We start from the raw sequence: 12,982 nt of genomic DNA on the forward strand, positions 1-12,982 counted from the left end.
ATAATTCCCCATGTGGACAAGAGGAAAAATGAAGGAAGGAAGGAAAGAAAGAAAGAAAGAATGGAGGAAAAATCAGATGTAGTTAGTAGCTGGAATCTGGTGACATATAGTTAGTGTAGGTGAGTGATGCAGAATATTTTAGATCAAACCAGAAATGATTTGAGGCAGATAGATGACCTGGAAAGGTGAGGTGCTGTCCCTAGTACCTTGGATAGCTCCCAGCAAGTGAAGTTTCCTGATAGCTCGAGTGAACTTTAAATGAGGTCTTTGTCCTGAATCTTAGACTTGATTGACTTTAGTCTCTACTTAGATCTCAGCTGAAATTAATTCAATACAGGAGTTTTTCCCCTTATGGAGTTGGAAACATTCTCAGCTATCCTAAGAGTATTTGTTCTCTGAGAAAGATGGGAGAGTCATATCTTCTGCCTTGACTAGAATTCACATTGCATACATAATCAATAAATCCAATCTGTTAAAGCTCCAATTCAGTACTCTAAAAGCATCTTACATAACTGAATTATTAAGTGTATCATGGACTATCCCACACAATCTTCCTGTAGTCTTGTCAGTGGTTCTTATGCATCCATGACTAAACATTTGTTGGTAGCAGATATCATCAAGACTCTGAGCTCTGACTGAGCTCCTGGTCCTAAGAAGTGAAAGAGAGGGAGTAACAGGATTTGAAGGGTGGAATATTTGATAATGAGGAGGACAATGAAGTAGAATTTTATGTGGTTTCTTTAACATTGATGTGATTCATATAATCCTGAAGGAAGGAAAACTGCATTCAGATAGTAGAGTATCCAATGAAAGTCAACTAAAAGATGGCATATGGAATAGAAATCAAGTATCAGAAAGGGACAGTAAAGCTAGAGATCAATGAGAAATGAGTAGAGAAGAGGAGAAGCTTGAAGGATAACAAGTGCAGAAATATGGTGCCTCATAGCTGGGGATGGAATTTAGTTTCACAATGGATTTATAGATCAGGGAGTCAGTGTTGTTTGTTATAGAATGTGACAGTTGCTCAGTGAAGGATGGATTTTTGGCAATTGGGGAAACCACTAGAAATTAGCAATATTGGCAGTATTAATTTCTAATTTTGAAAAATAATTAGATGCATAAAACAAGAGTTGAGTAACAGGTATAAGGAACCATGAATTAAGGTGAGAGTAAATTTATTTTTGTAATGGAGAGGTTTTAAAAATGGTCTTGACTCAGTCTACTTTGTGTGTGTGTGTGTGTGTCTGAAAGGAGAAGTTAATGTGGTATAGAACTGGTCTATGAATCAGAATATTGAACTTCTAGTCATAAGAAACCTAAAGAAAGGGGATAATAGTTGGAATAGCTTCCTTATTGAGTGATAGCAAATTAGGGAGTATAGAATATTTGCCTTTCTGAAGTGAGGGTTCACTTGAGATTAAATAATATAAATAATATAATTAAAATATAATATAATACATAAATATAACATATAATAAATATATAATATAAAATATAATTAAATATAATATAATTATAATTAAATAATATAAATAATATAAATTTGGAGTTGAACCAGTCACTGACATAGTTTTATGATTTCCTTCAGTTCTTTCCATCAGTACATGAGCAAGAGTGAAATGAGGAAGGACTAATAAAACATTAACAATAGACACTTAGAAAAGACCTAGAGAGGATCATACACAGAATAAGAGAATAAGATGAGATTTGGTATCCAATATATTGGAGTGTCCCCAATGGAAATGTACAGATCTACTTTCTCATCCCTTTATTCTTTTTTTATTCCTGTCAGTGTTTCTCCTATCACTTTCCCTAAGATGTTGTGCACTATATAACTAACACAGGAAAGAAGCAATTCTCGTATATAAACTTATTGGTTGGGTAGAAGGGGCTAACTTTGTTGGGGCAGATAAGTTAAAGTGTATGTTTCAGATGAGGTTTCTATTTAATCCTAGTCCTGAAGACCTGAGGGAGTTCATTTGTACAGTACTGAATAATGCCTCTTGGCAGATGAGGAAAGGTCAACTTGTCTAAGTGAGAACAAAATGATGAAAGATCAGAGAATGAAGAGGGATCAGCAAAAAATGCTAGGACGATTTGAGTGATAATGTTGCCAGAGTAAAAGATCAGAGACGAGCTAGTAAGAAGTTAAAAGAAAACTCCATAACAAGGAATTTAAATTTAATAGAAAAGTTAAAAGAATGTTTTCAGATCAGAGAGTTTTCTTGTAACTACTATGTAAACCAGATGAGATTGTAATCACCTCTTTTTCTCTGTCTCTCTGGATTTAGGCATTTGGTATGTATTTCTTCTGTGAGCAAGTGTGTATATATATTTTTCATTTTCTTAAAGCTGAACAACAAACTGGGCTCTGACTTTTTTTTTACTGACAAGAGGCTTAGGATTCTATGGTGGAGTTGAGATAGGCATGTAGGTTCCATTGTATTTGAATGGGGAGTCTTTCCAACAGCCTTCCAATTTTTCTGGGGTCCAGCGACGGATGTCATTGGGTCCTTCAGCTTGAGGGTACACAATGAGAGTTTCTCGGGAAGCCAGGGATGGATCCTCAGTGAAGAAGTTGAAAGGTCGGAGCAGAAAGCCCACAGAGTTGCCAGGTGTGGCTGTGTTAGGAATGTCCTCAGAATGTGGAATGTGGAGGAAACCTACTGTTACCCAGGCTACCAGGTCCTATGGGGATAAAGGAATGGGAATCAGTTAGGTTTATAAGGTTGGCAATGAGGAGAGAGCAGGAGAATTGAGGAGAGATTGGGATACTGAGATTTCGGCAATAGGACATTGTTGGGCATGGATTGTTTCAGGAAATATCCATTAACATCCATGAACTTCCTATATTGATAGGCACAACCTTTCACTAAGGACTAGCCCTTTAATAACCTCAAGGCCAAGAGAAATCCCAAAGGAGCCTTGAAGGCTAACTGAATTTTTGAGTAGATGAAGAAATTGAGGCCCATGAAAACTTTTCCATGTTCAGATAAGTAGTAAGCATTTGAGGAAGGACTTGAACTCAAGCCGAAACTAGAATGCTCTATCTTTTTGTTTAGAGGTTAGATATATTGATTGGTTGAACTATACAGAAAGCTTCCCTGAGGAGAGGAAAAAGGTTCAAGTGGAGGATGTTGGAATAGCACATCAAAGTCAAGAAGTTAGAGCTCAAGGTGGGGCTTCTAAAGGATGGGGTGAGGGTCAGACAAGGATGGAATGGGTTTTGTACCTCATTCTCAATGTTCTCATTGTTCTTCAGAAAATTTTCAAAAACCACAGGTGGGTCCCAGGGATCATTCTGGTTGTAGATGCTGCTGCTGACAAGCTCAGACTCCCGGTATTTGGTCACTGCCAGAGGGTACCTATAAACCAGGAAGTTTAGGATGCTGGGGTGGTCTCTAAGCCTCTCCTAGTCAAGGAACATCTATTATTTGTGAGGGTGCTCCATAACCACTCAGAGGCTTTGGACCTTTCCACAATCTCATACCCTTTTCCTCATCTCCATGTGGATGCCTCTCTTAAGTTTCAACCTTTTCTACTCTCCCATCAATTCCCTGATAGAAATCCCTAACTGTATGTCTTTCTGTCAGTTCAAGATGACCAAAAATGGAACAATCACAGGACCTTCTCAATCTTAATCTTCCTCCTTTATTTATGGCATAATTATTCTACAAATTACCTAGACTCAAAACTAGGAAGTTAACTTTGATTTCTCTCTTTCTTTCACTTCCCATTTCTAATCAGTTGTTAAATCCTAGCTTGTCCATCCCTGTGGTGTCCCTAACCCTTGTCCTTTCCTTCCCATTTCCTCCCCTTTCCATTCCTAGATCAGTTCTAAATGTTATTTTAATACTGTAATTCCTATCCTGTTATTTTTTCATTTGATATATGGAATTTTCAGATCTATTTGAAAAGTGGAAGGGTCCAGATTTTTTAAATTTATTTTGTCTTGTTTTTTTAAGTTATACCAAGTGTTCAGATTAAACAGAATGCATTTTTAAATTTAAAAGCAAAAGATTTCCTAAACAAACCACCCCCCTCCCCTCAAAATATTTCAGTTGTCTTGTGATTGTTTTCTCTGATTTCTTTTTCTCTCTACTTTCTGCCACTGTCAGAATCAAATCAGGAAGCAGTTATTAAATGCTTATCATGTGTAAATTGCTATGCTAAATATTAAGGATGCAAATACAAGCAAAAAGACTGTCCCTGCCTTCCATGAATTTATATTTTAATGGGGTAGAAAACCAGAAAAGGAAACTGAAAAAAAAGTGAGATGGGAGATGGAAGAAAGTACCGCTTTGGAGCCTTGGCAGAGAAAGAAGTTTGGATAGTCAGGAGCAGAACTGGGGGTAAAGAATGAAACATGGTTTGGTAAGAGTAAATGTGGTTGGTCTGACCACTTCCTTAAAAGGATGATTTTATCAATTCCAAAGAACTCATATGGAAAATGTTATCCACATTTAGAGAAAGTATTGATGGTCTCTGGAAGCAGATTGAAGTTTGCTATTTTCACTTTCTTATTTTTTATGTGCTTTGTTTCCTTTTTGACCTGCTTCTCTTTTCACGACTGGGACTAATTTGGAAATTTGTTTTAAATGATTGCATGTATACGACCTATATCGAATTGCTTACCATTTTAGGAAGAGTAGAGAGACAAAAGAGATGGAGAATAATTTGGAACTTAAAAATTTTATAAAAATGAATTGTAAAATTGTCTTTACATATAATTGGAAAAAAATTAAAAATACTATTTTTTGAGAATAGTGGTTCAAATGTGAAACTCTGATCATTTAACTCCTTTATTCCAAGACCTTCACTTACCTACAAAATAGCATTCACTAACCTCTTCTAGAAGTATTCAAGGTCTTCCACAATCAAGGTTCATATCTAATCATATTACTCTCTTACTTACTAAAGTACAGCTTCTTATTAGCTCCAGGAACAAATAGAAAATGCTCTGCCATTTAAAAACTCATTAAAACCTAGTACCAATTTACCTTTTAGACCTTATTACAAAGTGTTCTCCTTGACACTTCTACAATATAATCAAATGGGCCTTCCTATGGTTACTCATAAATCGTACCCCATTTCCCACCTTTGGATCTTGGCAAGATTATCTCCCATGATTGGAATGGGCTCTTTCCTGACTTCTGCCTCCATAGCTTCCTTTATAGTTCAGTTTAAATGATACTTTCTCCATAAAGACTTTCTTAATCCCGTCAAGGGCTGTCTAATATTAGAAATTAAAAAAAATTATCAGCTAACATTTCCATAGCACCTTCTATGTGCCAGACACTGCTAGGTGCATTATAGATAGTCTCATTTGATCCTCACAAAAGCCCTGAATGTGGGTGATATTATTACTTCCTTTATAATTGAGGAAAGCAGTGAAGTAACTTGATCAGGCTCATGCAGTAAATATTTGAGGCTAGTCTTGAACTCAGGTCTTCCTTACTCTAGGTCTGGCATTCGTTCTACTGCACTACCTGATTGCCTTCCATTCCACTCATACCAATGATTAGTGGAGTGAGAGAACTGGTTTAGAAGTCAAGGAGATCTAAATATGATGAAGTCCCATCTCTGACACACACACGCAGGCTGGGTAACTCTACACAGGGCAGGTAATTTTTCAATGCTCTAGGACATGTGTCCAGCCTTTTACCTCTTCTGGGCTGTATAAAATTTAATATTTATGACTACAATGAAACCCATATTACTAGTGAGTATAATAATAATAATAAAATATAATAATGTAGCAATAAAAATGTGATAATATACCTGCAGGGCACAGGTTGGACATACCTGCTCTAGGGACTCCAAGAAGATAAACTGAAGAGATTATACATTGTTAGAGTTTTCTCACCAGAGAGCTTTTTAGACCAATGAAATCACAGTTCCAGTCCCTGCCCTTCTCCTGTCTCCAAATAATCATGTCCTTGAGGGCAAGAGATTTTTATCTTTCAATCCCTCAGCAATGTCTGGCAGAGAGAAGGAGCTTAATAAATGCTTGCTGAGTGATTGACATGCATTCCTTTACACTGTGACTTTGCCCATCAAGGTTTTGATATATCAAGGGTTGGCATAAGAAATTAAATGGGAGGGACAGCTAGGTGGCACAATAGAGCATTGACCCTGGAGGCAGGAAGACCTGAGATCAAATGTGGCCTCAGATACTTAATGCTTAACTTAGCTATATGACCTTGGGTAAGTCACTTAACCACATTGCCTTGCAAAAACAAAACCAAAAAAAATTAAATGGGAATATTTTTGTCAGTTTTGCAAAAACTGCAGATAAAATGTAAAATGCCAGCAGATGACACGAAAAAGTTTGGAAACTCAGAAATGCATGAAATATATGTATAGTATTGTATAGCATCAACCCAAATTTTACAATAAGGTACTATAGAGAAATAAGGTACTCTAAAGAAAAAAAATAGATTTCTTCTTTGGGACCAAAAAATTTTACATGGATTTTCCAAATAATGGGGGCACTGTGTCTCTAACCCCCATGGTGGGGACGGGATTACTATACTTATTGATTTTGTCAGAATGCACTGTTTCCTGAACTTTTCCCACACTTTGCTACTTTCAAGAACTTGTTTATGTTTCTTATTCTTTGAATGTACTTCCTATCATTTTAGACTATTGAAATATTTCATATTCTTCAAGGATCAATCTTGTCTATGAAGCTTTCTTGGATTCTACCCTGCTAGGAGTGATTTCTCCTTCCTTAGGCTTGTCATAGAACTTTTCTTTTGCCCCCATTTACTTGTACTATTACATTTTGTATTAACTTGTATGTCTTGTCTCCCTACATGGTCCTTGAGTCAGGGACTATATTTTATTTATGTCTGTAGCTCCTTCAGAGCTAAGCGGAATGATTAGCACACAGTAGGTGCTTTACTAAATTGTGTTGAAATGAATTGAATTAAAGCAGGAGTTAACATTTTGTTTATTATGATGAAACCCTTTTGATAGTCCACTGAAGCCTGTGAATATCTTCTTAGAATGACATTTTAAAATATATAAAATAAAATTATTTTTTAAATACATAAAATACATAGAATTACAAGGAAACCAATTACATTGAAAGAAGGATGTAATTTTTCAAATTCATGAATTCCCTGAAATCTTTCCATAGACCCCTAGGATAAGACCCCCCAACTAAGAAAAAAGAAAAGAGTATTCTTTCTTTACAGCATACTCTGCGATCCTATCCTTACCTGGCCCAAGTGATTGCTCGTTCTTCTTGCCAGCCAGGAGGGAGCACTTGGTCAGCCATGGACTGGAGTTGTATTCGGTAGCTACGGTTATGGCCCCAGGGGTTCTTCTTTGGGCTGGAGAACATCAGGAACTTGGGTAGTTTCCGGCCAAAGTGGAAGGCTGCTTGGCGTTCCTGGTGCCGAAGTGTCCTTTCCAGAACTGGCTGTACCATGTGATATTTTGGGCTCCAGGGGTTGGTGATGTTCTCCAGCTTTGTCCCCATTGTCTCAAAGACATTCTTGGTTCCTGGGTGGTGTGAAAGAAAAATGAAGGGGAACATGAAGAGTCAGTTGGTCTCACTAAAGTATAACACACAACAAATCCTATGGACAGAAAGATCAGGGTTTAAATCCTTCTTATGTGACCCTGAAGAAATGTACTCTTCTCATCTGAAGAAGGAGAGGGGGCTAGATCTGACATTTTTAAAGCAGTGACCTATTAGAGTTGGCTTGGAGGAGCCCATTGTTAAATTTTCAATGTAAGCATGTACATCTCAGATATCTTTAAAAACTATGAATCATGTCTTGTTTTATTATCTTGTTGAATGTCTACCATTAGGAAAATGATAGAGAAAATATTTTTAGTGCTGATTAAACTTAAAAGTGTTTCCTCTGCAAATTTTTTTTCTCCTTGGAGACTGGTGGTTAAACATTTACCAGCACAGCCCTGCTCATTCACAGTACATATAGCCAGCTTGCCAATGGCACAGCTTGAACATTTACGCTGTCCAGAGATCTCTCTTGGAGGCTGTGGGACTGGAATACAGAAAGAATAGAAGTCATGCTCTTTACCCTAGCAATTTATAGGGAACAATTGCCCATCTAAGTTACATATTACTTCAGACTCTTGCTAGCTACGTGACCTTGGGCAAGCCAGTTAATCTTTGTTTTCTTCATTTTTCTCTTCTGTAAAATGAGAATCATCTTAGCAACTATTTCCCAAGGTTGTTGTGAGGATCAAATGAAATATTTGTAAGGCTCTTAGGCCAGTTCATAGAACACAGTAGGTTCTTTAGAAATGATAGTTATCTTCTTCCTCCTCATTATATTCTATACTCACCAAGATTAGGTAACTAGTCTGATTTTCACAGCTAGGGATTGGGTGGCTCTTATAACTTGGTATCCATGCTCTGGCTTTCCCCCTTAGCATTTCTTTTTCTTTTTTTTCTTTTTTTTTTAGATTTTTGCAGGGCAAACGGGGTTAAGTGGCTTGCCCAAGGCCACACAGCTAGGTCATTGTTACGTGTCTGAGACTGGATTTGAACCCAGGTACTCCTGACTCCAGGGCCAGTACTTTATCTGCTGTGCCACCTAGCTGCACCACCTAGCCCCCCACCCCCACCTTAGCATTTCTATTCTATTTCAGCCTGGCATTAGTCTTTATCTCAGAGCTATCCTCTAGCTTTTAGGCTAGAACTCTAAACTCGATATGTGCAGTATCTTCTGCATGACCTTAGCTTCCCTGGCTCTATTCCAGGGATAACTGTTAACACTAAAATGTAGGAATATGGGCTGGGTTGGGCTGGGCTGGGCAGGGTATATCTTAAAGATTCTTAACTAGAATGATTGAGTTGTTATTCTGGCCAACTCCCCCAATGGTCCACCTCAAGGTATTAAGATTTTTGCAAAAGTTGTGTTTTCATTGCTCCATTTGTCTTGAGTTGCACTGGGGCAAAGGAGTGGAGTTATGGCTCCATTTTTCCATTGAGTTTAAGATGAAACAAGGTTAGATACTTACTTAGAGACCACAGAGGAGAATGAAGCTACCTCTATATGAAGTCTCCATCTGAAAATGGTTCCATTTTTATACTAATTCAACAAGAAAACTGAACTTTGAGTTAGGAGACTTGAGTTCAAATCTAAGCTCTGAAGCTGTTGAGCTAGTCTACCCTTGGGAGTCATTGAACCTTAGTCCCATAATCTCTAAAATCAGGGTACATTATTTGAGGAATCTCTAGGATTCATCAGTTGAAGTGGTCTAGCACATGCAAACACACACATGTACACATACAATATTAAGAACTCTTTGCTCTAATTCAATTCAGTTCCACACATATTGGTGAAGCACCTACTGCAAGGCATTGTTAATGAGGGAGTCATAAAGCTAAATAAGATACAGTCCCTGCCCTCAAGTATCATACAATTGCTAGGCTAGAAAAGACATGCACAAATGTATGATAATTAAATGGGTTATATGCTATAATGGATACTAGGCTGGTTTTGGAGACAGGAAGTCCTGGGCTCAAGAGACAGGGCTGTGCTTACCTTTCTTTGTATCCCCAGTACCTAGCCCAAGTGGTCAGTAATTTTTTACTTAGGAAACCATGAAATTTCAGCCTTCCTTCATTTCCCAATTTGAGATATCCTTGGCAAAGATACTGGAGTGGTTTGCCATTTCCTTCACCAGCACATTTTTCAGATGAGGAAACTGAGGCAAACAGGGTAAAATGACTTGCCCAGAATAACACAATTATTATCTTAAGTCAAATTTGAACTCAGGTCTCCTGACTTCAGGCCTGGTACTCTATCCACTACACTGCTTAGCTTTCCAATTCTTAGAACACAGTACTTAATAAATCCTTATTGACTTGGCTTGACTTAACATTCTCGCTATGAGACTCTGTACACTAGAAACTAAAGAGAATTTGATTTTCATCAATAAAGTTACCAAACTAGGAGGTCCCCACAACTAAAAGCTCAGATGAAATGGTACCCTTGAAAAACTCCCAAATTTCCCCTTTCACAGAACTGTGGTGAGGTAGGATGGAAAGAGTGATATATAATAATGGTAAAGATGATAGCTGGAGTACTCTCTATCACATAATATACTAAGTTCCATCTTATTCTCTTTGGCTATGATGCATATTACCAAAGAGCATCCTGGAAGATCCCATAATAAATCATTCTTTCTCACTCTATCTGCTATTCTGGCAAATTTTCCATATTTATAACTTCAAATTGCACAAAAATTCTGACTTTGCCATATGGTTGGACAACCTCAGCCAAATAGGTTGAAAATCACACTTAAGTCTATTATGGAAAGCTTTTAGGAGCATCCACTATTCTTTCCCTTTTACTGGAAAATTATCAGAAGTGGCTAAACTGGCTAGAAGAGGAATGTCTAATTTCTCTTTTGCATTAATGTTTGATCCCAAAGGCCCACCTGCTACATCCAGGTCAACACGGTAGTGTACCAAGTGAGTGTGTATGTTGCCCAGCAGGTGAGTGTGGAGACGGGTTCCATGGCGAAGCCCTTCAGGTGTGAAGAAGGTGGCATGGACATAGCCTGTAGCATGCATCTTGACCTCCATCACCCCATTGTGGTGGAAGATGAAGTCCCACAGGTAGTCATAATTGTAGACTGTTGAAGTTGTCCGAAGAACCAGCACATATCCTTCGAGCCCAGCATAGAAGTTGAAGCCACCATTGAAGTTGGAGTCGAAATGGCGTCGGAGGGGCACCCCTGTGGGCATCTCAAATATGCAGAGGGCATTGGGATAATGGGTGGGGGCATCAGCATCATAGAAATGGTGGGCATCCAGGAAGGTGGCAGTCTTGGGACAGTCTATGCCAGGTGCCAGCTCATGATTGACACTGCCCAGGCCCCAGCCCACATCTATGTATTTAGTCTGCATGCCTGCAGGCGTGTGACCCCCATAGAGGGCCACTGCCTCCTGCACACTCACCTCATAAGCAATTTGCTCACCCCTAAAACGCAGGTTCAGAATCTGTAGCCCAGTGGAGGTACGCATTCGAAAGGCAAAACTCCATCCCCCATATAGCACAGCATTGCCTTCCAACTGGTAACGTGGGCCCTGGGGCTCAACTAGATGGGGACCAGAAACCCAAGTGGATGTAGGGAAGTCACCTCGGGGCTGGTAGGAGGAAAAGAGGGGTTGTTCCTCTGTATCCCTTGTCATCTTTCCTTTCAGAGGTATATCTTCAAGGATCACCACATTGACTTTCCCTTCCTCATATTTCTTTGCCAGGTCCTTTATACTCTTATAGAGTTTCCCATTATACCATACTCGTTCAACCGACCATTCTTTGTGATTTGAACTCTCATGGTTCAAAAGAAGCTCGATCCCTGTGGGATGTAAAAAGTAGCCTTCTACAAACCTCTGCATAATAAACCAAGATTTCCGTTGGCCAGAGGCCAAGCCTCTAGGGGACACATCAGTGAAAGTCAGACAGTGTTCATCGCAATTAGGCAACCAGAAACTTTTGGTATCCTGGAGGAAACGCTTTAAGGGTATAAGAGCCTCCATCAAGGTTTGGTACAGAAAATCATATTCAATAGATGAGATGGGTCTGGATCCCCAGGAAGGATTATGCCCATACCTGGGGGGCAGCACTCGCATATAAGAGGGCCGAGGCAGGGGTCCCACCGCAAACTCAGTGATGTTGGGATGTTTCTGGGCCCCAAAGAAGATGACTGCTCGAGCCTCTCGTACAGGACGAATTCCCCCTTTATCTAAAAATTTCAACACTTGGTGCTTCTTGGGCAACAGCATCTCGATGAGGAATATGGAATTCTTGGCCATTGTAGCAGCCTTGGAAGGTTCTAGCTTCAGGTCTTTTTGGGCCTTTAACCTCAGGGAACTGTGCTTCAAATATAAGTTATCTGATCTTGAAATAATCTGCTAATAAAGGTAGAAGAATCCTTAGGGAAAAAAGGATGGTACTAGGGATATGCTAGCACCAGCTCTAACCTTGAAAAGCCATTATTAAATTTTCAGCAAGTGCTGCAAGACCAGGGCTTGATTTATCATTATATTCTAGAACGACTAATAAATATTAAACTTAAAAGTTTATACTCATACATTTTCCCAAAGTCTAGCAATTAAACATTTACCAACATCCTCCATTATTAATATAGCTTTAGCCCAGCAGAAATGCAGTATCAGGGTGGCTAGGTGGCGTAGTGGATAAAGCACCGGCCTTGGAGTCAGGAGTACCTGGGTTCAAATCCGGTCTCAGACACTTAATAATTACCTAGCTGTGTGGCCTTGGGCAAGCCACTTAACCACATTTGCCTTGCAAAAACCTAAAAAATGCAGTACCATCTCCATGTTGAAGATCAGATCACTATAAGTTGATAATTGCAATAATAATGATAATAATAATTATGATGATAACTGGCATTCTATTATACAAGCACTATGACTCAGAATACTAGGTTTTGCTGGAAACTATTTTAACTCAATATTCTTTTCTTATTATCCTATGCTATTTGTGTTGCACAGTTTCCTTAAACTTTTGGTGCATCACCTGTAAGATTGTTTTCTGGAATAATTGGGAAATGATCTATATGAATCATTAAAATGGAGCTCAGAATGTTCAAAATTCAGTCTTTCCTTTAACGAATGTATGTTGGACTGAATTGGATTGGACTATACCGAGTTCAAAATGATCATCTTCACAAGTATAAGATATGAGAGGTGTGGCTGGCTATACAAAAGTTAATCTGAAAAATACTTTAGCACTTTCCTGGACTGCAAGTTCAATGAGTCAGCAGTGTGATATGGAAATCTTAAGAAATCTACTGCTATCTTAGATCAGTTTATGAGAAATAGCATGTCTAGGACAGAAGGTAATAATATCTTGGTATTTTACCATAGTCAAACCACACCTGTGGAACTGTATTATAGGAAAGATGTTGATTAGTTGCGGATTTTCCAAAAAGCAATTAAGACTGTAAAGGCATCAAATTCATT

At 38.6% G+C, this 12,982-nt stretch overlaps 1 protein-coding gene across 1 annotated transcript; it reads right to left on the bottom strand.

The window, feature by feature from the left end:
* Window positions 1-2,403: 2,403 nt before the first annotated feature.
* Window positions 2,404-12,337, bottom strand: AOC1 (amine oxidase copper containing 1). Its single transcript, XM_074195240.1, has 5 exons — window positions 12,329-12,337; window positions 10,429-11,905; window positions 7,227-7,512; window positions 3,233-3,365; window positions 2,404-2,688 (listed from the first exon to the last, which is right to left on the bottom strand). Exons 1-5 carry the CDS (start codon window positions 12,335-12,337, stop codon window positions 2,407-2,409), a joined length of 2,187 nt encoding a protein of 728 aa, XP_074051341.1. The 3' UTR covers window positions 2,404-2,406.
* Between the last annotated feature and the right edge of the window lie 645 nt (window positions 12,338-12,982).

Source organism: Macrotis lagotis, chromosome 7, assembly GCF_037893015.1.
Source record: "Macrotis lagotis isolate mMagLag1 chromosome 7, bilby.v1.9.chrom.fasta, whole genome shotgun sequence".
In the NCBI taxonomy this organism is placed as follows: domain Eukaryota; kingdom Metazoa; phylum Chordata; class Mammalia; order Peramelemorphia; family Peramelidae; genus Macrotis; species Macrotis lagotis.